General features: G+C 36.7%; 2 protein-coding genes and 1 long non-coding RNA gene across 3 annotated transcripts in view; 2 read left to right on the top strand and 1 right to left on the bottom strand.

Annotated features, from left to right (window-relative positions):
* Positions 1-3,911, top strand: part of LOC148728766 (uncharacterized) — an 81,294-nt gene extending 77,383 nt beyond the window's left edge. Inside the window, exons 6-7 of the mRNA XM_088763587.1 lie at positions 1,331-1,457; positions 2,195-3,911. Of these exons, the coding sequence (XP_088619713.1) occupies positions 1,331-1,457; positions 2,195-2,728 (661 nt within the window). The 3' untranslated portion in view covers positions 2,729-3,911. The remainder of the gene's footprint in view (positions 1-1,330; positions 1,458-2,194) is intronic.
* Positions 2-15,247, bottom strand: LOC148728765 (uncharacterized). Its single transcript, XR_016002598.1, has 3 exons — positions 15,125-15,247; positions 2,246-2,525; positions 2-1,436 (listed from the first exon to the last, which is right to left on the bottom strand). It is a non-coding gene; the product is annotated as an uncharacterized LOC148728765 (long non-coding RNA).
* On the top strand, positions 14,338-23,427 carry LOC148728764 (uncharacterized). The gene is made up of 7 exons (XM_088763588.1): positions 14,338-14,500; positions 18,417-18,685; positions 19,182-19,296; positions 20,214-20,336; positions 20,947-20,980; positions 21,508-21,634; positions 21,840-23,427. The coding sequence occupies exons 1-7, from the start codon at positions 14,458-14,460 to the stop codon at positions 22,362-22,364; spliced, it is 1,236 nt and encodes a 411-aa protein (XP_088619714.1). The 5' UTR covers positions 14,338-14,457; the 3' UTR covers positions 22,365-23,427.
* Positions 23,428-24,271: the final 844 nt, after the last annotated feature.

Here is a 24,271-nt window from a genome sequence, read left to right as displayed (position 1 = left end):
AGTAGGCTTTATTGTAAAAGTATAAGCACAATAATAAAAAGCTGAACATATATATATATATATATATAGACATATGAATAAAAATAATGTTATAACATAGCGCGTATGCTTGCCCCAATCGAGCCGCTCTGAATTATTTCTTTATTTACGCACTCCCGTACGTAAATAAGATGACGTGAGCTTTTTTTTTTTTTACCTGGCTGCAGCGTTGCCGTCCTGTTAAGCTGCAGTGCAGTTTTCCTTCTCTGTAAAATATGGAAGAAACTAGTGAAGAACTGCCCAATTTTTCTATCGGCATTGACCTTTTAGGCCCTGATCTAACAAGCAGCAAAAATACTGAAAGCCGAAAAGCACTCGCAACTTGCACGTTTCGCAAATTTGTCGGATTGTTGAGTTTTAAAACATATTATAGTGACACTTGACCTCATTTAGCTTTGATTTTCTTCATTTTTCCCGTTAATTTTGAGTTTTTCATTCACAGTTATTGATTATCTGGATCAAATGCGCTCGCTCAAACCAAAGTATTAAATGTGGCGTTTTTTTGGCCAGCCAATAGGGATGTTTGTTTACTTTTTTTGTACGTTGTGTGAGAGTTTTGCACTTTATCACAATGAAACAGCTTCTTCTCACAGATCCTTGCTGTTGCTTTGTTATAAAAGAAATTGTTCATGTTTTTAGCTGTGCGCCGTATATCGAGTTATAGATGCATGCGGGAAGTTTGTATAGCACGAAAAATGCGTAAGAGTAGCTCGAGGCGCAGCCCGCTAAGCATGAACAAATTGTTAAATACCAAATACATTGTGACAAAGCCTTAGTCGCGGATGGTCACCTATAGGTCCCAATAAACTGAAGCTTTCCCTGTAAAACACTGGGAACACTAAGGGGAAAATAAAAGGGAGCTTGAATAGTTCCTTGGTAAAGTTTGAAAAAGAGATCATTATGCAGTGATCAGATAATTTCAATGTTGTGTTATTTTGCCTAGTGCCTCTTAGGCACCTGTTATTAGATGGCAAGGTGAAGAGAAAAAAAAATAATAGCCATTCACCATGGTAAAATTTGTATTCAGGTTGGTGGTGTAAGTTACAGCTGTATATGCAATGATTGAAAAAACGTAAATGACACAAAAATAAATAATAATGAAAACAAAGAGATAGCACGTCCCTTGGACAGTCAAATTATAAAAGCGTAGTGCTTTGGATTGCTCAGCTATGTAAATTGCAACGGTTTCTTATACCCTTTACTTGACTTATAAATCGATGTGGCATTTTTATGGTTAGCGTCAAAATTTAGCATTAACTGAGGTATTATACTCTATAAATTATATTTACAGAACTAAAGCGAATGGTGAAATTACGTTGCTTCTTGAATCTAAACCAGTACCCATTTTCTGCCACATGGGAAATTTTGGATGTGGAGATGGAGGATGGACGCCAATCCTGAAAATTAATGGAAACAAGGTCAGTTTCTCCCATCTTTTTCCTTTACGGTCTCAAAAGAAAACAATCTGTGATGAATCTCACTTTTGGAAGCCAACCAAACTTGTTTTTCCCATCTTAGATAGATCAAAGATGCGGGATCTCTTATGAATTAAAATTAGTTCAAAATATTTTGACCTTTCGAAAACGTTGTCGATCAAAAGAAAAATAGAAGGGTGATAAGTAAAAAATCCCTGACGAAGGAAGCGATTGGACAATATTGGAAAGTGTGCACAATGGTAGTATTCACAAATGTATTCCTTCAAAACTATACGCCCTATTACATTCAACTATATATATCACTTTACATTATCAACACACAGTATATGAGGACAGCGCGGAAGACCCTACCAGAGATAACTCTTGCCTCCAATGGCAATTTCCGAATTAGTTTTGGCTTCTTTTTAAAAGCGAGTCCTGGTGTTCATTCTTTCACATAATAATACGCATTTATTCACGAGAATATTAAGCTCATTTTTATACGAGTAGTTGAGCACCAGGCCTGGTTTTTTAAAATGAGGCCAAGGGTAATTCGGTAATGGCCTATTGCTTACTCACAATATTGTTTTACAACTTATTACCCTTCGTAAGAAACTGATTGGAAATACAATAAATGCAAGGTCACGCAATTTGATCAGTTCGTATTCCACGAGGAATACAACTGATGAATTATGTATCGAGGCGGTAGTCCTGAATAAATGTTTTCACTTTTTACCCAGAACACTTTTCATTTCAATTCTACATACTGGGAGAATAAAAAGGAGTTTTACCTTCAAGGAGGCAAGACTGGGTTTGATTCAAAAGAGACCAAGCTACCGACCTACTGGAGCACATCCTTCTCCAAGATCTGTCTTGGTATGAGGATCGCCCAGGAACTCAGGTTTATCGTCATCAAGAAGAAGGCCGACTCTTTGTACTCACTGATCGCCGACGGGAAATATCGCCACACATCACTGGGGCGTGACATGTGGAAGAGCCTTGTTGGTCCTTCTGCTTCTTTGCAGCTCAACTGTAACAAGGAGGGATTCAATGCAGATGCCTATGATGATCCTAGGTTTAACAAAGACTTATCCAAGGCAAGAATTGGCATCATCGGTAATGAAAATAATGATTGTAAAACCTGCGATTCTAGAATCGGATTCGGCACAGGAGGATATCCTCAGGAAGACAACACTTGCGGTAACGTTGTCAGACATAGAGGAGATCGCGGAAATAGAAACACTAAGGCTATGGGATATATATTGGTGCAGTAGTAAGAAAAAGGAATTCACGAGGAGTAAAATGTAAATAACGTCAACAGTCAACACTACAGCCCAATGCATAAATGATTGAAAAGAAAAAATCTAACATACAGGAAGAAATCAATAACAATAATAATGATAATAATAATACTACTACTACTACTACTACTAATAATAATAATAATAATAATAATAATAAAACATTGGAGAGTGACAAAAAGAAAAAAACACAGGCAAAAGAACAAACAAACGAACAAACAAACAAAAAGGGACACTGTGTTTTTGCCTGCTACTGTGAATGAATGGAATGATGGTGTTTTTAGGTTACGGGCTCATGATATCAATTGCAACATGTAAGAGCAGTGAGAACACTATACACTAGAGATAGAAAACAAAAAAAAAAACAGTAGCAGCTTCAAAGACAAGAATGACATTGAAAATCGGAAATAAGGCTAGCTTTACCAAATCGGTGATAAACAGTTAGTTTTTTTTTATTTTGTCGTTTAAGCCATTAAGTTAATCAGGTATTCTGCGTTGCATAACCTGGCATTTTGTCAACAACTGATCTGAGTTTGTAACTGAGCCGGTCTGGCACACTGACTTAAACTGAAGTGCATGTATTTTGAACTCCCTCGCTGCACAGTCGCTTTTCTTAAATAAACACTTTTTTGCTATTAAATTAAGTTTCTACGTGCAGAGAAGTTTAAGAGAGGAAAGCGTAAGTTAACTTCTAATTTAAGATAACATATATTTCGACATCAGTCTGAAATCTGATAATTAGCTTATGATTGTAAACCACTCGTTTTTTGGGAGTTTACTTTTATTCCTTTTTTCGTTAGCTATAGCAAAGGACATTTTCTTTTTTTAAATATTAAAAATATTTGTCATAAATTCGCTGTCAATAGTGTAGTTTGATATATCAGGTGTGAACGGTACCTAAAACGATTTCTATCGCTTCTTGTCACCGAGGTTTCGACGAGGTATGCGGAAGTCATAATCAGATTCGAGTACATCGTCCATTAATGGAAAAACTTTAAAATTAAAATTTCAGCGCTATTATCACTTATCGTATGAATATCTAACGTACAAATACATTTATTCTTAGAAGATCGGCTGTGGATAAAGTGGTGATACTGTTACTTATTATGTATAGGATATGCGAATAAATATAAAAATGGCAGGTATCTAAAATTAAGATATTGCCTCTTTAATGGTGGAAAAATGACTCTAACATACTCTGCATCGCCATGGCAGGCAAAGTTTGATCTTCCTTTGTAGCCACTTCAGAGATTGAGACACTGTGTTTTTTTTTTGTTTTTTTTGTGTTTTTTGTTTTTTTTTCATTTAAATTCCAACCATTGCTACACCTCTCATCAAACAAGTGAGGTTAACAGGAAATCGACTTGGGCTCTCACCTGTTTATCTGCCAGTCTTTGTCAAAATTGCCATTAATATTTCGTAAGTTACCGCTATTCAATATCACGGAGCACCTGTTCAGTTATTTGGGTCATTTTTGCTTCGTGAGACGATCCTATGAACATTGATCTATTGCTGTTTTAATGAAAGCGTGGGAATCTTCCAACGGTTTTATATCAGCAGGAGTATTATTTATTTCTACCATAGACTAAGCTGGAACCACCTAGCAAAAGTAAATGAAACGAATAAGTATTGAACGATTCGGGTACCGTTTTTACCTACGTTCTTTGGAACATCAACGGAATGAGAACCCGGAAATGTAAAAAATAAAGCAAGAAAAACCACCCTTGAAAACAATCTAAACTATGTTCGTATATGCAAAAAAAAACTACTTTAAAGGGAAACTGACAATCCCTATTCACTAGGTGTTTAATTCTAAGGGCGTAGGGACGGTCGTAAGACGCGAATGAATATAAATGAGAACAGCTCAAATATATAGCCTAACAATGTTAAGTTCAATCCGCGAATCATTACTTGCAGAGATTTTGCTAAGTACGACCCTAAGCTTTTTTTCAAAGAGCTAAATTGTGCGAATTCTGAAGAAGTTTATTCATCTATCTGCGTAAATAAGGCGAGGGCCTTTTTGCGAGATCTTCTCCAAATATGCTCCCAAATATCGGCCAAGTATCGGTCAAGTATCGGTCAAGTATCGGTCAAGTATCGACATATGTCGACCGATATGTAGCGGCAAATGTTACTGTAATTTTGGTCAGTTCTCGTCATTTCCTTGCTCAATATCTTTCCTAAAAATGGGGGAAGGGAGTTATTACTGTAGTCACTCTGATGACTTTGTCAGTCGAGGTACACGATCGAGAAATCTCCAAAAAATTGCAGAGAGAACGAAAATTGCCTCTGAAACTGACAATCGAGCTAGCGACGTCGAGAGAGCTTCTGAAGTACACTGCTTGGAATCCCACGATAGTTTTGAGGATCACGAGGAATGCCTCAGTGCAGATTTAGCCCTATCCCTATCCTTGTTCTATCTTTTTTATTTGCTTTTAACGCAATGAAAGTTCTCTTCTTTTCGTCAGTCTAATGTGGGACATTGGCTTGGGGTTTTACTAATGAAATACGAACAGTACCGCAGAAGTTAACAGTCAGTTCATGCAACTGTATGCCTTGCTTGGCTTCTTCTTTTTCCCACTTCTTAGATCAGATAACGCATAAAAAGCAATTGATTGCGACGGGCTACGAGACACCCCATGTTAATAGGAACTACGCCACTTGCGCTTTATTAACGAAAGCTTTACGTGTTTTGCGAAATATATGGCTTATCACAACCTTTAGGAAAAATCTAAAACAGCATTAATATGTCTAGGCAAATAGTTGCTAGCTTCACAGCAACTCTTATTTCAGTCTAGTAAAGCTTAGCTTTACGCAAACTTTACGCTGAACGTAAATCTGCCTCTTCAGCTTTACGATGCCTTCACGAGAGCTTTACGTCCGATTACGTAAATCTACCTTTAAGCGACTTAACGAACATTATAAAACTAGCGTAAAGTTACTAAACGAACTTTACGCAGATTTACGCAACTTTCATTTTTCGTTATCTCCTTTTTCATGCTGTGTTTGAATAAGAAGGCAAACGAGTTCAAATAACATTTCATATTGTACGATAAGTGCCACGTTCATTCCGCAATAATTAAAATTTTCGTTACGTCTCTAAATTAAAAAAAAATTATAAGATAATTTCGACACACCTTTTGGGTTATATAACAAATAGGTTGGCTTAGAATCAGAAACAGCCTACAAAATAACACTAGTACTCAGAATACTGATGCTAAAACGAAACACAAAGAAAGGCTAATTATGTAACATAAATGCAAATAAATGTAATGGCAGGTGTCTAAAATTAAGATGTTGTCTCTTTGATGGTGGGAAAATGATTCTAACATACTCTGCATCGCCATCTCAGGAAAAATTTGCTCTTCCTTTGTACCTAGCAGAGTTTAAGACACCGCCACTTTTTTATTTGAATTCCAAGCACTGCTACCCCTCTCATCGAACAAGGCGAACAGGATATCGTGATGCGCTCTCGCTTGTTATTTTACCAGTCTTTGTCACAATTTCAATTATCATTCGTAAGTTACCGCTATTAGATACCACAGAACACCTATTCAGTTGTTCGGTCATTTTTGCTTAATTCGGTGTGAATTGCCTCTAAAGAGGATTAAAGAAACCTTACAAGGATTGTTCTTAAAAAAAATGGGTAAAACTTTTGAAGATCGACGTTGGTTAGGAACAGCGGGGACGCACATGGATAAAAGATAATTCGTTACCTACCAACCACAATTAATAATTTTACTGATTGAAGACGGCATATCAGTGACATGGATAATTCCTAAGCTTGAAGAGTATTTTTCGTTAAGCAGAAGTAAATGAATCGATCGGAATAAGTGTTGAACGATTCGGCCATGTTTACCGCTTTTACTTCCGTTCTTTTGATGAAAGGTTGCGTCATGAAACTCAGGGTTAGCATCGATGAAAGTCATATTACGTCTTAACCATAGAGCGCTTTTCATGTTGTCAGCATATTGACTTAAGCTTTGGCTCTGGCTTTATCTTGTGCATGTTTACTCGTTGGCTTTTCACTTATGAGGCTAGAAGTTTATATCTGTTGTTTTTGAGATAATTTGGTTCTATGATGGTGCTTACGCTATGGAATTCACGTTTGTAGCTATTGGTTTGCATCGATCTAATAAACTTCCGGCTACCAATCCATACCATTTTTAAGAGTGTACGAATGCGAGTGTACTAATGAGGATCACGATCAATAAACTTAACCTCGCTCCAAAGCGATTGACAGACCAATGCAAGACATAATAAAGGAGCACGACTGAGACATCCGACTAGCCTGTACCCTGATCTCCGCCGTTTTAAAACACACCCACAATACCGGACACCCACCTAGGTTCCTAGAGGTGGATTGAAAAGTTGTCTTCATTCATGTTTTTACAGAGAACGGAATAAAGAGCTAACGATTAGCTCCTTGATATTTTCTTGGTTTTAAACAAATAATGAGATAAGAATTGTCTTCTGAAAAATGTTCCATTAGCTACAATTAATTCAAGTACAAAACAGTCATTTTATCAAAGGATACGGGAATTTGATTAAATTGTTTATCATAATGACCAAGAATAAAGCATTCTTAGTTTATTTCTTAGGGGTTTACATATCAGACGCCTAAAGTATTTCCATTATCTGTGAGTTTTTAAATAACTCGTCAGAATTGACATGCAGGATAAGGCAGCTTTATTTCATTCAAAAAAAAAAAACATATATAGCTCTAGGATAAACATTGCAGAATAAAAACAACTCAGCCAACCAGAGAGTCAGAAGTGCTAGGTAAATAAGAAAACTTTGACAGTCATGGTTCACAATAAATAAAATTATTCCGGCTGACGTGGTAAGGATGGCATCTGAGTTTCTGTTGCTTCATAAATTATTATTATGTGAAAATCATTATTTATTAAAGACTACGTTACTTAATCATACGTCGAGTCGAAAAACGTTCAAAAGGTTCGTTTTTCGTGCACAACATCAGGAAATTTCTCCAGCTACGTTTGCCATGTATTTTGTTTCTACCTTTCTTGGGTTATTGCAGCTCTGTTGTATGATAACCAAATCGCAAGGTTAGTTTCAGTATAGTTTCTATAGGACTGGCCCTACATGTAACAACGAACAAGACTGTAACATTACACTTTCTTCTGCATTATAACAACGTGAAAAAATTATTTATTCTCTATGGTTCAGAAAATGTGTTCAGACTTGCAATAATTTCCAGGAGAAAAAGAGCTGAAAATGGTTGTAGATCAATGAACATCATGTTCGTCACCTTCTTTGCGTGTGAATACAGTATGAGCAGCTGTTTGGCACGAGATGACAGGAAACCGACCTCAGAGTTTCCCTTTAAAAACTGCTGCTTAGAATTGTCTCCGCGAAAGGTACAAACGTTTTAAACAACGACTATTCGGCTTTTTACTTAGCGCCACAAAAGCACTAATGTTACCGGCCCCTTTCGTGAATTTCTCAACGCGAAGCAATTTGTAGAGATTTAAAAAATACCTTAAGATTATGAACGATAATCGTAGATCTCCTTCAGTTAAATTCTACTCAGCAACGCTATTTTATTTCCATCGTTTTTAATTCTCCGCTTCTCGCCTAAAGACGACTCCTACTCTGACTGAGTTTTTCATTGGAAGGCGGGGTTTTTGATTTGTGCCTATCGATTGCTTGCTTCTTTGCTACAACCATTGCTACACCTTTCATCAAACAAGTGAGTCCTACAGGAAATCACCATGAGCTCTCATCCATTATTTTGCCAGTCTTTGTCAGAATTGTCATTGCTATTCGTTAATTACCGCTATTCAATATCACAGTGCACCTTTAAGTTCTTTGGGTCACTTTTGCTTCGTGGTGAATTGCCTCCAGAAAGAGTTAAAGAAACCTTTCAATTATTGTTTAAAAAAAAAAAAGGGTGAAACTTATGAAGAAGGATGTTGGTGAGGGATGGCGAGGATTCACATGGAAATTTAAATAACGTTAATGATAATTCGTTATCGTTTTGAAAAAAGAAAAAACAAGACAACACAAAAAAAAAAAAAAAAAAAGAAGGAAGAAAAGAGTCTACGTCACATTTGAAAATCTCAAGTAGTTTTTCTCTGAGATAACATCCTGTCCTGACCTGTTGTTGATTTTCAAAGCGTAGGAATCTCCCAACTGTTTTATCTCGGCAGGAGTATCATATTTCTTTGAGCCTAACCCGTTCAGATACTTAAAAATGGTTTTATCGAGTAATCGTCATATTTACTCCTCTCCAGAGGTAATATTCATAATGAGTATTAGGATATCTCACTTGATGAGCATAGAAATGCTTGAAAGAAGTCGAATTCACAAGATTTTTCACAAGAAAAAAATACTCTAAGCAATTTAGAACGATGTTTGCAAAACGCCGATCTGAATATGCATAAATTTGTTAAACTTTGCAGAGCACTAGATAATATGCGTCAAAGTAGATCATTAGGTATGCAGGTCAGGGTTTTCATAATACAGGTCTCGCCTGCCTTGAAATAGGGCTTTTTCGACCAATTTCTTTCCTACAGAATAGTTCATAGATAAAAATACCATGTCACCCAGAAGAAACTACAGTCGAGGTTTTTCGCATGACTTATCAATGATGATAGTCCTTATGCTAACAGCTGAAATACTAGGTAAACCATGATTAATAAAAACCGCAACCATCATTCTATTTGATGAAGATGACATATCAGTGACAGAGATAATTAATAAGCTTCAACTGTATTTTCCGTTAAGTTGAAGGAAATGAATCGTATAAGTGTTGAACGATTCGGCCATGTACAATGTTTTCGTTTGCGTTCTTTTGATGAAACTTTGTGTAATAAAACTCAGGGTTGTCGGATCACAAGGTTAATATCGGCGAAAATCATATCAACGTCTTAACAACAGTAATCGTTTTCTTGTTTTTGGCATTTTGACTTAAGCTATAGCTTTGACTTTAGTTTGTGTTTGTTTACAGTTTGTTTCTTTACTTATTACGCTAGATGTTTATGTCTGTTTCCTCTGAAATAATTTGCTTCTGTGATGGTGCACAGCCTATGGAAATGATGTTTGCAGCTGTCGGGATCGATCTGATATACTACCGGCAACAATCCATACCTTTTTTATTCCGGTTTAAAAGGAAAGGCGTGGAAAGGAAACACATTAAAATTTTGTTGGTAAAAACGACGACATTCCTACTTTTTGTGCTGTCACAAAAATTCCTTACTCGAAATCAGGCCAGCTAGTTTTGAAGCTTTTGTAATAACGATTTCTCCTTCTTTAGACCCAATAAAAATGCTGAAATCCTAAAGAGATAGTAAGATCAGTGCTAGAACCAACTATAGGAAATGCTTTTAACTGTTAGAACGCTTTAGCAAATGGGTCACATTTTGAGCAAACTCACAGGTAAAATTTTCAGTTTGCCGAAAAAAAATATTTACCAGTACATTGTTACGTCTAGAATGGCTGCCAATCAGCTACTCAGTTTACACCATGACGCTGTATATTCTTCGATTTCAACTCCACAAAACTTACCTTTCCCGTAATATTTAATTATTTTTGATTGTGTGCAGCGCAGGTTCTGTTATTCCAGCGATTAGGTTGCGGCATTTCCAAAATGGCGTGAAAAAGCAATATGCCAAAAAAGCGCACTAGAGTTTTATTTCGCAGTTAAGTATTTCAACGAGTGCAGAAAGCATTTATCCGTCTTCAGTGCCGAAATGAAGTTTACCTTTGGTTAATAGTGTATGAGGGCGTCTCTAAATTTAACCTGCGCAGCGGGAGCAGAGCCCAAAACAATAATGCGAAGAATGAGGATGTTGTGAGAGGTGATTTCTATTGAGATAGACTTCTTATCCTTTAAAATGCATGCTTTATCGTTGTTCATCTAAAACGCGTTACTGAAACCCCAGGAACTTCCTTACCCCTGCCCCCACCCCGGCTGGCAAATAACGATGCTTGAGATTAATTATTGACAACCCATCAATTTCTGAGGTTTCATAACAATTTCCGAGAATCATGCTAACTTGTTAACTCAGAAGCCAAGAAGTTATCTGCTGAACCTTTATCAATGGAGGATGAAAACCTGAATTAATTTGGCTCTCAAAGAGTCTTTGTGACAGCTGACAAAAATTTTTTGAATCCACGCTGTTATTACTTTTTGCAAAATTTCTTACAGGTACCTCGTAGGTATAATGTAATACCCTTAGTCAACTAGCTCTGAAGGCGCCTGACAACTATGACACTGTCATCGACATCTTATGAGACAACTGCAATAAGTTGATATTATGAAAAGGATGAAAACTAATTACTTCTTTGCCGCATCTTGAAAAAAAAAAATATAACAACAATATGAAAAAAAACATCCACATCGAAGACGAAGATACTTGCTCTCTAGGGTAATAATTAAGCAATAATGTATATTGATGCTTTCAATGAAATAAGACGCTGAGTTAGTGGGGGTAGTACTTGAAAATCATTTTGCAATACTATGTATCTTGGGCCCTGCGCTCTTTAAGAAGAAACTGAGGGTTATGAGGGCAAGAGACGCTACTGCCATCATTATACAAAACCTGGTGTTAGTTAGTTATTTCATTGCAACTGCATCTTATTCGAAAAAAGGTTTATTCAAAATTGCGTTATAGGTGATGTTCTATCTAAAATTTCCTTTGTGGCAGACAATTTACGAGCACTTGTCGTGGATAAAATTATCATTTTTATTAAAACAAGAAAATTATTTGAAAACGTTTGTAAAGATCATTCGGAAAATACAGCTAAGGAGGAAGTCGGAGAATCGTAGAAAAATCTTGAGGAAAACTGCCAAAAAAAACAACAATCCATCGGTAGAATTAGCAGGGAAAATGAAACCATCATATTTGCTTACTTGATACGGCATCTGATGATTGCACTTAATTAAGCACGAACACGACGTAAGGGAAAACTAAAGAAATATAATATATCTATGAATACATCCTGTAAATAGTTTAATAATCGAACTGTTTCATCCAAAATTTGGGTGGAGAAAAGAGAGAGAGATAAAAAAAAGTTAAAACGGAAATCAGATAAATAATAAAGAAATAAGAAAAGAAATAAAAAACAATGAAAGTTGTTGACAATCAGGTTTAATAGCTTTTATTGGCTGATGAGAAATTGGGTATCGATGAGAAACAAGACACTACTAGACCTCACTTACTTGTAAAGTTGAGCATAATTTAAATGAGTCATGACTTTCGCTATTGCATAAATAGCGCTCTCTACTGCGAGGATCGTGCATCATACGTATCTAATACCGCAGTTCTAAATATATGAGCCTCATATATTCATTGTATCTGATTTATCATCACGGTTTTATTACAAATCAACTTAACAGCCTGCTCCCAGTTGGCTTGTTAGCTCAGTTGGTAGAGCGCTGCACTAGTATTGCAGAGGTCAGTGGTTCGAATCCCGTAGAGGCCTGATTTTTTTTTTAGGTCTGATTTTTGCTATTGCATAAATAGCGCTCTCTACTGCGAGGATCGCGCATCATACGTATAGTGCTTTTCTTGTTGTTAGCATATTGACCTTAGCTATGGCTCTGGCTTTAGTTTGTGCATGGTTGCTCCTTGGCGTTCGCTTGTTATGCTAGAAGTTTATATCTGTTGCTTTTGAGACAATTTGGTTCTATGATGGTGCTCGGGCTATGGAATTCATGTTTGCAGCTCTCTGTCTGCATCGATCTAACGAACTTCCGGCTATCAATCCATGCCATTTTTAAGCGTGTACGAATGCGAGTGTACCAGTGAGGATCACGATCAATAAATTTAACCTTATTCCAAAGCGGTTGACAGACCAATGCAAGACAGAATAAAGTAGCACGACCGAGATATCCGACTAGCCCGTACCCAGACCTTCGCCGTTTCAGAGCACGCCCACAACACTGGACACCAACCTAGGTTCCTAGAGGTGGATTGAAAAGTTATCGTTATTCATGTTTTTACAGCGAACGGAATAAAGAGTTAACGAGTAGCTTATTGACAGTAGATAAATTATCCTTATGTGAAAATCACTATTTATGGAAGACTACGTTAATCATACGTCGGGTCGAAAAACGCTTAAAAGCTTGATTTCTCGTGTACAACACCAGGGAATTTCTCCAGCTACGTTTGCCATGTATTTTGTTATTATCTTTCTTCCTTTATTGTAGCTCTGCTGTGTGATACCCAAAATCACAAAGGTTAGTTTCAATATAGTTTCTATTGGACTGGTCATACATGTAGCAAGGAATTAACAACACTGTAACATTACAGTCCTGACACTTTCTTCTGCATTATAACAAAGTGAAAAGATTATTTATTCTCTATGGCTTAGAAAATGTATTCAGACTTACAATAATTTCCAGGGGAAAAAGCGCTGAAAATGGTTATTGATCAATAAACATCTGTCTGCACTTTGAAAACTTCAGAGATGGATTCTGTGTTCGTCACCTTCTTTGCGTGTGATTATAGCATAAGCAGCTGTTTGGGACGAGATGACAGGAAATCGACCTCAGAGTTTCCCTTTTAAAACCGCGGCTTAAATTTGTCTCCTCAAAAGGTACAAACGTATTAAAAAACGACAATTCGGCTTTTTAATTAAAGCCAGAATAGCATTAATGTTACTTACCGGTCTCTTTCGTGGATTTCTCTACACGAAGCAGTTCCCAGAGAAAGTTAAAAAATATCTCTAGATTATGAACGATAATTGTGGAATTCCTTCAGTTACATTCTACTCTGCAATGTTATTTATTTTCCATCATATTTAAGTCTTCGTTTCCCGGCTAAACTCGATCCTATTCTGACTGACTTTTTGATTGGAAGGCGGGATTTTTAATTTGTGCCTATCGATTGCTTGCTTCTTCGCTACAACCATTGCTACACCTCTCATCAGACAAGTGAGTCTTACAAGAAATTGTTATGAGCTCTCACTCGTTATTTTGCCATTCTTTGTCACAATTTCCATTAATATTCGTAAGTTACTGTTGTTCAATATCACAGAGCACCTTTAAGTTATTTGGGTCACTTTTGTTTCGTGGTGAATTGCCTGCAGAGAGAATTAAAGAAACCTCACAATGATTGTTTAAAAAAAAAAGAAAAAGAAAAAGAAAAACAAGAGAACACAAAACAAAACAAAAAGAAAGAAGAAAAGAATCTACGTCACATTTCAAACTCTAAATTAGTTCATCGCTGAGAGAACATCAGCAGTGACCTATTGTTGATTTAATGAAAACAAGGGAATCATCCAACTGTTTCATCTCAGCAGGAGTATCATATATTTCTAATGTAGACTGAACCTAACCCACCAGGCTTATATGAATAAACCGTTCAGATATTAAAAAGATAATTTTATCGAATAATCATCATATCTGCTCTTCTACAGAGGTAATATTCATAAGGATTATTAGGATATCTCAATTGAGGAGCATAGAAATGCTTAAAAGAAATCGAATTCACAAAATATTTCAACAGAAAAAAATACTACGAGCAATTTAGAACGATGTTTACGAAACGCAGATCGCAATATGCATACATTTATTAAACTTGGTAGAGCACCTGATAATATGCGTCAAAATAAATCATTATTTATGCAGGTCAGGGTTTAATAAGCTTTAATTGTATTAAGTTGAAGTAAATGAATTAAATAAGTGTTGAACGATGCGGTAATGTACACTGTTTTTTATTTGCGTTCTTTTGATGGAACTTTGCTCCATGAAATTCAGGGTTGTCGGATCACAAGGTTAGTATCGGCGAAAATCATATCAACGTCTTAACAACAGTAACGCTTTTCCTTTTGTAGCATTTTGACTTAAGCGTTGCCTCTGGCTTTAATTTGTGTTTGTTTGTCATTTGTTTTTTTTACTTACTATGCTAGATGTTTATGTCCGTTGCTTCTGAGATAGTTTGGTTCTATGATGGTGCGCAATATTATTCATATGTACTGAAGATTATTACTAAAGCCTAACCCGCCAGGCTTGTGAAAATTAACCATTCAGATATCTAAAAGTGAGGTAATCAAATATGCACATATCTCACGTTGTATTTAATATTCTCCAAAGGTAATATTCATGATATTAGTATCATGATATCTCACTTAAGGGGCATAGAAATGCCTACAAGAAATCGAATTCACTAAATTTTCAAAAGAAAAAAACACTCTGTATTTGACAAAACTCTATTAAGCAATTTAGACCAATGTTTACGAAACGCTGATCGCGATGTGCATTCATTTATTGAACTAGGCCATAGTTAGTAGGGTCCCCTCTACTAACTATGACTAGGCAGAGCACCAGATAATATGTGTCAAATAGATCATTATGTAAACTATGCAGGTCAGGTTTTCCATTATACATGTCTCGCCTACCTTGAACCAAAGCCGTTTCCGACCAATTTCTCCCGTGTGAAACAGTACATAGATAAAAGTATCATGTCATCCAGAAGAAACTGCAATCGAAGCCCTTTGCATGGTGATAGTCCTTACGCTAACGGCTAAAACACTAATTAAACCATGAATAATACAAACTATCATACCGGAAGAATCACTCATCCGTTAAAAATGACATATCAGTGAAAGGGATAATTAACTAAGCTTTCTCGGTATTTTCTGTCGAACACAAGTAAATGAATCGAACAAGTGTTCAATGATTTGGCCATGTATACTGTTTGTACCTGCGCTCTTTTGATGGAACTTTGCGTCGTAAAACTAAAGGCTGACGGATCACAGGGTTAGTGAGATAGAATAAATATATGAAAATCATATATTTTGAACTGCGGTATTTGATACGTATGATGCACGATCCTCGCAGTAGATAGCGCTATTTAAGCAATAGCGAAAATCAGACCTGAAAAAAATCAGGCCTGTACGAGACTCGAACCACTGACCTGTACGGGACCCGTACAGGCCTGATTTTTTTCAGGTCTGATTTTCGCTATTGCTTAAATAGCACTATCTACTGCGAGGATCGTGCATCATACGTATCAAATACCGCAGTTCAAAATATATGATTTTCATATATTTATTCTATCTCATTTATCACTTTCACGGGTTCATTACGAATCAACTTAACGGCCTGCTCTCAGTTGGCTTGTTAGCTCAATTGGTAAGAGCGCTGCACTAGTATCGCAGAGGTCAGTGGTTCGAGTCCCGTACAGGCCTGATTTTTTTCAGGTCTGATTTTCGCTATTGCTTAAATAGCGCTATCTAATGCGAGGATCGTGCATCATACGTATCAAATACCGCAGTTCAAAATATATGATTTTCATATATTTGTTCTATCTCATTTATCACTTTCACGGGTTCATTACGAATCAACTTAACGGCCTGCTCTCAGTTGGCTTGTTAGCTCAATTGGTAAGAGCGCTGCACTAGTATCGCAGAGGTCAGTGGTTCGAGTCCCGTACAGGCCTGATTTTTTTCAGGTCTGATTTTCGCTATTGCTTAAATGGCGCTATCTAATGCGAGCATCGTGCATCATACGTATCAAATACCGCAGTTCAAAATATATGATTTTCATATATTTGTTCTATCTCATTTATCACTTTCACGGGTTCATTACGAATCAACTTAACGGCCTGCTCTCAGTTGGCTTGTTAGCTCAATTGGTAAGAGCGCTGCACTAGTATCGCAGAGGTCAGTGGTTCGAGTCCCGTACAGGCCTGATTTTTTTCAGGTCTGATTTTCGCTATTGCTTAAATGGCGCTATCTAATGCGAGCATCGTGCATCATACGCACAGGGTTAGTGTTGGCAAGAATCTTAACAACTACATCTTAACAAAAAAGCGCTTTCCCTGTTATTGGCATATCAACTTAAGCTATGGCTCTGGCTTTATTTTGTGCTTGTTTGGTTTTTGGTTTTTTACTAATCATGCCAGATCTTTAAGTCTGTTGCCTTTGAAATACGTTGGTTCTATGATCGTGCAGAGGCTATGGAATGTTTGCAGCCAACTCTCTGCATTGATCTCACAAATTTCCGTCACTTCCATCCCTGGGTCGACTTCACTACCAATCCATCCAAACTATTTTAAATTCGGTTTGAAAGGAGAGGCTGTTTTTAAAAAACGACATATCTGCTTTTGGTTCTGTTACCAAGATTACCCAATCGATATTCATCCCGTTAGTTTTCATTTTTTAAGGATTTATCATTATTTAGGTCCAAAGAAAATCCTGAGTGATATTTAGATCAGTGTTAGAAATGACTACAGCAAAGGCTTTTAAGCATTAAACGCTTCAGGAAATGGGTCACATTTTGAGAAAACACAGGGATAAACTCCCTGGGTTTTTGTTTGGTCATCAAGACTCCCCAATCGATATTCATCCCATGAATTTTAATTTTTTTTTAAGGATTTTTCCTTAGTTAGGTCCAATTAAAATCCTGAAATCTTTGAAAGAAATTAGGATCAGTATTAGAAATAACCATAGCAAACCCTTTTAAGCGTTAAACGCTGCAGAAAATGGGTCGCATTTTGAGAAAACTCACAGATAAACTTCCCAGTTTGCCAGAAAAAGATATTTACCGTTAGCTCGTTAAGTCTAGAATGGTTGCCCAACAACTGCTTAAAATCATGAAGCTGAATTTTCTTCGATTTCAACTCCAAGGAACTTACCTTTCCATAAGATTAAAATAGTATTGGATTTTATGCAGTGTAGGTCCTGTTATTCCACCGAGTGCGTTCCAACATGTCCAAGATGACGTGAAAAAGTGAAATGCTCAAAAAGCGCATCCAGGTTTTTCTCTCGCTGTTAAGGATTTCAATATGGGCGGAAAACATCTAACCTCACGTTTGGTTAGGAGTGAAAAAGGAAATTCATATTTAACCTACGCAGTGAGGACAGAGCCCCAAGCGATAATAAAGCAGTCAATGATAGACAGCCAAGAGAGGTGGACATTGGTTACAGGAAAAATAATTGCCTGTAGATAGCGAACCACTATTTTATCAGGCCTAACTGAATGGTCTGACAACTGTGTGAAATGATCCCAAACTAAATGACGTATAGCGATTTATGTCGGCCAGGAAACTCATCAGAGGACCCTTAAAGGATAATAAGACAACGCACGAGACATAGCCTTCCAAATTCCAATTACGTGTTTAATATGTTAGCACCCTAACCCTCTAAAGAGTAAAAATATGCACAGTTCGCATTAGAGAAGGTAGGGGAAATTATTAGAGATATTATTTTTACACTATCTAAGAAAAAATTGAAATGTTTACACTGAAAGCAGATGTGTGTAAGAAATTGCGTTTCCTAATAGTCTGAAAAGTCTACTTCGCATAAATGTTGCTTCCCAACTATTGAAATAAAAATTAGTTCCCTATTCCCTGCGCAAAAGAAAGGTATTATTCGGGAAGCAATGGCAGCAGACGCTAGGAAGTTTGAGGACAATTTACATTATCAACTCAGTTGATAAAAACCAAATTATCTTGTAATAGCCCCTACTGATGCAACATCGCAAGGTTAGCATTTATCCATTTATATACATATGATAAATCATGTTATCGATCCTTAGCATTATAAGGGAAAATATGTGATTGAGAATATGGTCGCACTCAATGAACTGCAAATGTAATGAAGAAATAGATAATTTTGTAAAAGGGCTTCTATTTATATATTCCTTTAAATTCACAATTGAATGGTGTGTTGTTCACTCGACCAGCAGGAACTGACACTCGGACGCACCAGGCCACGGACATAAGAAGTGGTCTGTTTTCTGTTGACGAATCTCATTATTTGAATGTGCCTCGGGTTGGAATATTCTCGGTTTACGACGACATTGAGTGTACCTTTAAATGCCTTCAAGATCCTTCTTGTCTTTCTGTGAATCTGGCCCTGGGGATAAGATTATGGTGCGAGCTTCTGTCATCTGATAAATACAGCGTCCCCGAGGAATTCCGAAAGAATAAAAGTTCACATCACTTTTACATTGTGGTAAGGAAAGTGCTTTTGATGTTGTTAGATTGCTACACGCAATGGTCATGATTAAACAATAATTCAGGACAAGTAAAGTAAAAGATATTAGATACGAAAAATTATAGTTTTTTTTAGCCCTTAATTTGATACTTTTCCTGCTTTGAGACTCAGGACAAGCCTGTGAACCTAGCCGAGTATAGTTGTTTTTCCAATATAGTGTTCTTTTATTTCTGCATTCATGCCATTCACCTATAGTCCCCTTAAATAATCTATTTCTATATCTAATTAATTATTTTTCCTATATAATTCCTCTCGTTATTTCGCTTGTCAACCTTGGTTTAGCTGTATAAAGAAACACGGTCTTTGGAAACGCTAAAAAACCGTCAAAAGTGTCAAAAAATTTATATCGCAAAAAAAGTGAAGTGCCACCTTGAGATAAACTCGGCTTTGTAGGCTGTGAAGAGGCCAATTGTGTCATATTTAAAATCATTGCTCTCTATTTCCCCTTTTCAAGAATAAATGTGCTGAGAATCCGTGCAAGAACAACGCCACTTGTCAAAGTGGTTTCACTGACAAAGGATATCACTGTCTGTGTCTAGTTGGACTCAAGGGTGAGAGGTGCGAAACAGGTAATCAAGAAACGCCTTTGTCATTTCATGGTACCCTTCATTCCTCAACTTTATATAGGGTTATAAAGGTAATGACTCCTTGAGAGGTGTTTGTGTCCGTTACATCATCTTTTCTAGCCGGTATTAACATAATTGAGTGTGCTGAAGGGCTACGCACGAGTAGTCTTGATGCCTTTTGCAACAATACTATAGAAAGGTTTATAGCTGTACAGGTGAACATAGATTAATTGGAAATGGGCGAGAATGCAAAGGTAAACATTAACTTTGGGCAAAATGTAGTTTAAATCTGATAATTAGCTTATAGAAGGAAAAGACTAGTTATTTTAATTAGTACTTTTGGATTGTGAACAACTCCTTTTTTGATAGATTACTTTTCTTCCTTTCCCGTCAGCTATTGCCAAGGGTTGATTCATACATGAACGTATAAACCTAGATGTCAGGAAGATTGACGACCTTGCTAATTCTGAATTTGGCACGCCCTGTTCCTTTTTTTTTAATTTTTTTCATAACTCCCATTTTTTCCCCTCCCCCACCCTCTCTCTCTTTCTCCCATTTTAATGTTGCTTTCTATTGGAGTTGGTGGTGTTGGTGTTATAAGAGTTATAAAAATGGTCACTACCTGGACACCCTGTTTGGGGGAAGATTGGGAACTTTCCGGAAATGTTTTCGTCAAGAGTTACAAATATCTGTTTGACATGTTGAGTAGAGGTTTATGGACCACTTACTAAGGGGAGGCATGTCAACCACCTTTGCCACTCATTGTAGATGTAAATAAAACTGCTTGGCTGCTTAGCTAAACAACAGATGTATCTTTGCATGATATACACTGTGTAATGGATACTTTGGCACGAGTCCACAGAACTTGCAATAAACGAACTGATCTTGACACTGTGTTGAAGCTCTAAATTCATTTTCAGATATTGACGAGTGCAGTGAGGCTACACACAATTGTAAGCCCAATCACGAGTGCAAAAATAGCAAGGGATCTTACCAATGCATTTGTCGCCCTGGATATTATGGAGAGGATTGCCATATACCGGGTAAGGTGGTGGAGGATTTTACAGGCATCACATGCTTTTCAGGGGCAACGGAGGGGGATCAGTCGTTACAAACAGGGTTGGATATTTCCCGAAGAAGTAGGGTATTATGGTATTAACGTGGCCCATTTTTTTCCAAAGTATGCTCAATGTTATGCTCGTATTTGAAAACTATGTTTTTAAAAAACTGAACACAAACGAAGACTAAATATTTTAGCAGTGCTACTTTTATAAAGATTTCCAAAAATTTTTGCTCATTTCTCCAGGAGTGTCAAGAGAATATAACAGAGCCTGATGGGAGGATCAGGTGAATGTTGTTGTGACAAACCAACATCTTCCAGCCCCGCCCCCACCCCGTCATAATTCTTAGAAAATTCGCAGACTTAAGCGAATGAGTGGTATAAGTGCGAAAAAAATCAGATATATGGTACAGAAACATACATTCAAATCTACTGCTATTTATAACAAACTATCGGTAGTTGGTAAAGCCATTGTACAATCAACTGCCAAAACCAGTATTAGTAGATATTGCCATGTTTTGTTTGTAAATTACATTATTCATATTTTTATTTTTTTCTTTTACCTTTGTCGTGTAATATGTTTGGGAATTTAGTTTCCACCTGCAAGGAGGTTTATGACGGGCAAACGTAAGTTAATGTTTGATACAAGTTAACATTTCGACATCAATGTGAAATCAGATGATTAGCTTATAGAAGGACACGACTTATTATTTTTAATACCAGTTTTTTATTTTGAACAACTGTTTTTGCTTTTTTTTAATCCTTTTCCGTCAGTTTTTGCTAAGGGTATGTAAAAAAAAAAAAATGATTTTTTCCTTCTCAATCTCCTGCCACTAGTGTAGTGTGATATTTCAGGTAAGAAAGGCGCCGAAAAAGATTGTTTTATTTTGTTGTCACCCACATTTTTACGAGCTGTGCAGAATTGAATTTTCCACAATCAGATTCAAGAGTTTCGTCTATTTTGGCAGAATTTTAAATGTCATGACTCTGCGTAATGACGTTTAATAATTACGTTAATTACGTTTCTCGAAAACCCAAGTGACTTAGATTTTCGAGAAATGGCTTTTTTCGAGTTCAGTTTGGTGTTTTAATCTGTTATTTATGTATGGGAATGACCTAAGAGTACATTCAGTGTAATCAATCTCTCTTTACAGATCGACAATGGATAAACTGGTGACTTTAATTATTGATTCTAAAGTAGTCACCGTTCGTTGTTACAATGAAATTGTTGGATGCGGAGATGGAGGATGGACACCGGTCATGAAAATCGATGGCAACAAGGTTTCAATTTTTGTTTGTTTGTAATTGTGTACAAAAACCTTTTTATAATACAAATTAAAACCCGGCACCATCCAAAGTGAGAAATAAACAGCATACAGTTATGGATCAAGTATGTCTGTTTTGTTTGATTGAACATTTGTAAGCTCGTTTACTTTTTATTAATGAACTCATTTATTTATTTATCTGTCCAATTATTCTTTTTCAGAATACATTTCGCTATGACTCACATCATTGGACTGATAAAAAGGAATATAACTCTCCTGGCGGAAAGACTGCGTTTGACAACAAGGAAACTAAGCTACCGACTTACTGGAACACAAGCTTCTCTAAGATATGCCTTGGTATGAAATTTGGCCAACAACTCAAGTTCATTGTCATCAACAAGCAGGCCGACTCTCTGTACTCACTGATCGCTGACGGACAATACCGCGCAACATCACTTGGCCGCGACACGTGGATGACGCTGATTGCTCCAGAGGGCAAATTACAGAAAAAATGCAACAGGGAAGGGTTCAATGCTATATCTAAAAGAAATACACACTCTAAAGCAAGGATTGGGATTCTTGGAAACAATGAGGATAATTGCGAAAGTTGTGACTCCAGAATTGGGTTTGGTACTTGGGGAAGTCCTATTAACACCATCACGTGTGGAAATGCAGCCTCGTGGTACTTTGGGTGGAGAAATAATGGAAAATATATCCCAACAATGGGTTACATCTTAGTGCAGTAGGGAGGCACTACCCTGGAAAGAAACCACCAAATGATGAAATGGTGTTAATGGATACCTACGTCAGTTAGTCATTAGGATCGGAACAAATTAAAATAGATATGAGTATATTAGCGAATAAATAAACAAGTAAATAGAAGTCGAAAAAACCGATGAGCCAGTTGATGATATATTAATTGTCATTGTGTTAAGAATCGTGTCAACAAACAAGATTTTTCTTCAGTCTGTTAAAAGTAACTTACAGGCTTTCACAGATTATTTTTCTGGTCTTTGTCACAGTTTTTATCAATATTCGTAATTTCGATAACAAAGAGCACCCGGGTTAGTTTATTTGGAGTCATGTTCAGCTTCATGGTAAATTGCTACTCAATAAAAAGGAACCCTTTTACATATACAATGGTCCTTAGCCAAAGGTGAAAACTATGAAGAATAATCTCGGATAGGAATGGCGACGATTCATGAGAATTACACATAAACAACTTTAAATATTTAATGTAAAAAAAACCTGAAAAATAAAATTGCTAAGAATTTTATTTTTCATGGAACTCGTATTCAAATTTCTTATGAAAGGCAATGAAAGGAGAAATTGATCTATGTTATGTCAAAATTCTGAATTCTAGGTGTTTACATTCTCTGATAGAACATCACGAAAACAGTGCCCTAACTGTTGTTGTTTTCATAAAAATCGCAGCATGTCAATGTCAAATCTTCTCACTGTTTTGTCGCAGCCGGACTGCAATTTTTCCACTCTAGATCAAGCAAAAACCGCAAGACTTAAATAAACCACACAGCAAATTGTAACCTAATGAATCTGACCATTACCCACGTTTTAATTTTCTCCACACGTAATATTTGTGATAAGCATAATGATATCTCAGTTGAAGGGCATAAAAATATTGTCTTTAAAACCACTATATTGAGTAAGCTAGAGCAATTTGAATGCGAAATGCAGACCGGTACCGTAATTTGCATTCATCTAGTAAACTTAGAATAGCACAAGATAGTATGCGTCTAATTTAAAATGATGTGACATTAAACGTGCCTCAGGTGATTTACTTTGCAGGCGTTTCCTGGCTGGCTTTAACTAAAGCCGTTTCTATACAATTTCTCCTCTAAATTGTACATAGATAAAATGAAAAAAAACAAAACAAAAACGAACAAACAAACAAAAAAACAAGAACAATAATCCCCCGCGTACCGAAACTGATTCTAGAATCAGAGGTGTCACAATCGTCTTGTTCGCTACCCAGGATATAACCTTCAGCCCCAAGTCAACTATATGACTTTCGGCTTTAAAAAATATGTACGTATATCCATTCAACAACACTGGCGTGGTTGCCTGTCTGGGCATGGACCACAACCTTGATAGCCCTTGACCCAAGAAGTTAAACGCATTTTTAACTTGCAGAAGGAGGAAGGACGCTTTCTAACAATCATCTTTAATAACAGCTGTAAATTGCCAAAAAGGAAATGGGTCTAGTGGTCTCAGTCTTCTATGCAGGATATCTTGCCCTACCGGAGGGAAGTAAACTTGACAGCGCGCGATTTCATGTTCAGTTTAGACAGCTGTTTTCAAATATCTTTTCTTAGAATTATATCAAAATACATGTAGTACATTAGGATGTTATGCTATAATTCATATCATTTTACTGCTCAAGCGTTTTGCTCAATGAACAGATTTTGGTTTTCTGCAACAATACCAGGATTTGTGAGCCACAGAGGCATGTCTTCCCCAACAACTTCCTTAATTGTTTCGGTCAAACTTTTCCCACCCCCACCTCCCCCCCCCCAAATCCGGCTGGCAAATAACGGCGCTTGCGATAAATGTTTAATGAACTGAGATGAACCTTACGAGACATGGTAATTTCCAAGTATGAGTCAAACTAACTTGTTGACTTAGAAGCCAAGAA

Source organism: Stylophora pistillata, chromosome 6 (genome assembly GCF_964205215.1).
Source record: "Stylophora pistillata chromosome 6, jaStyPist1.2, whole genome shotgun sequence".
NCBI lineage: Eukaryota > Metazoa > Cnidaria > Anthozoa > Scleractinia > Pocilloporidae > Stylophora > Stylophora pistillata.
Note: the sequence above shows the minus strand (reverse complement) of the source record. Positions and strands in the feature narration are given on the sequence as shown.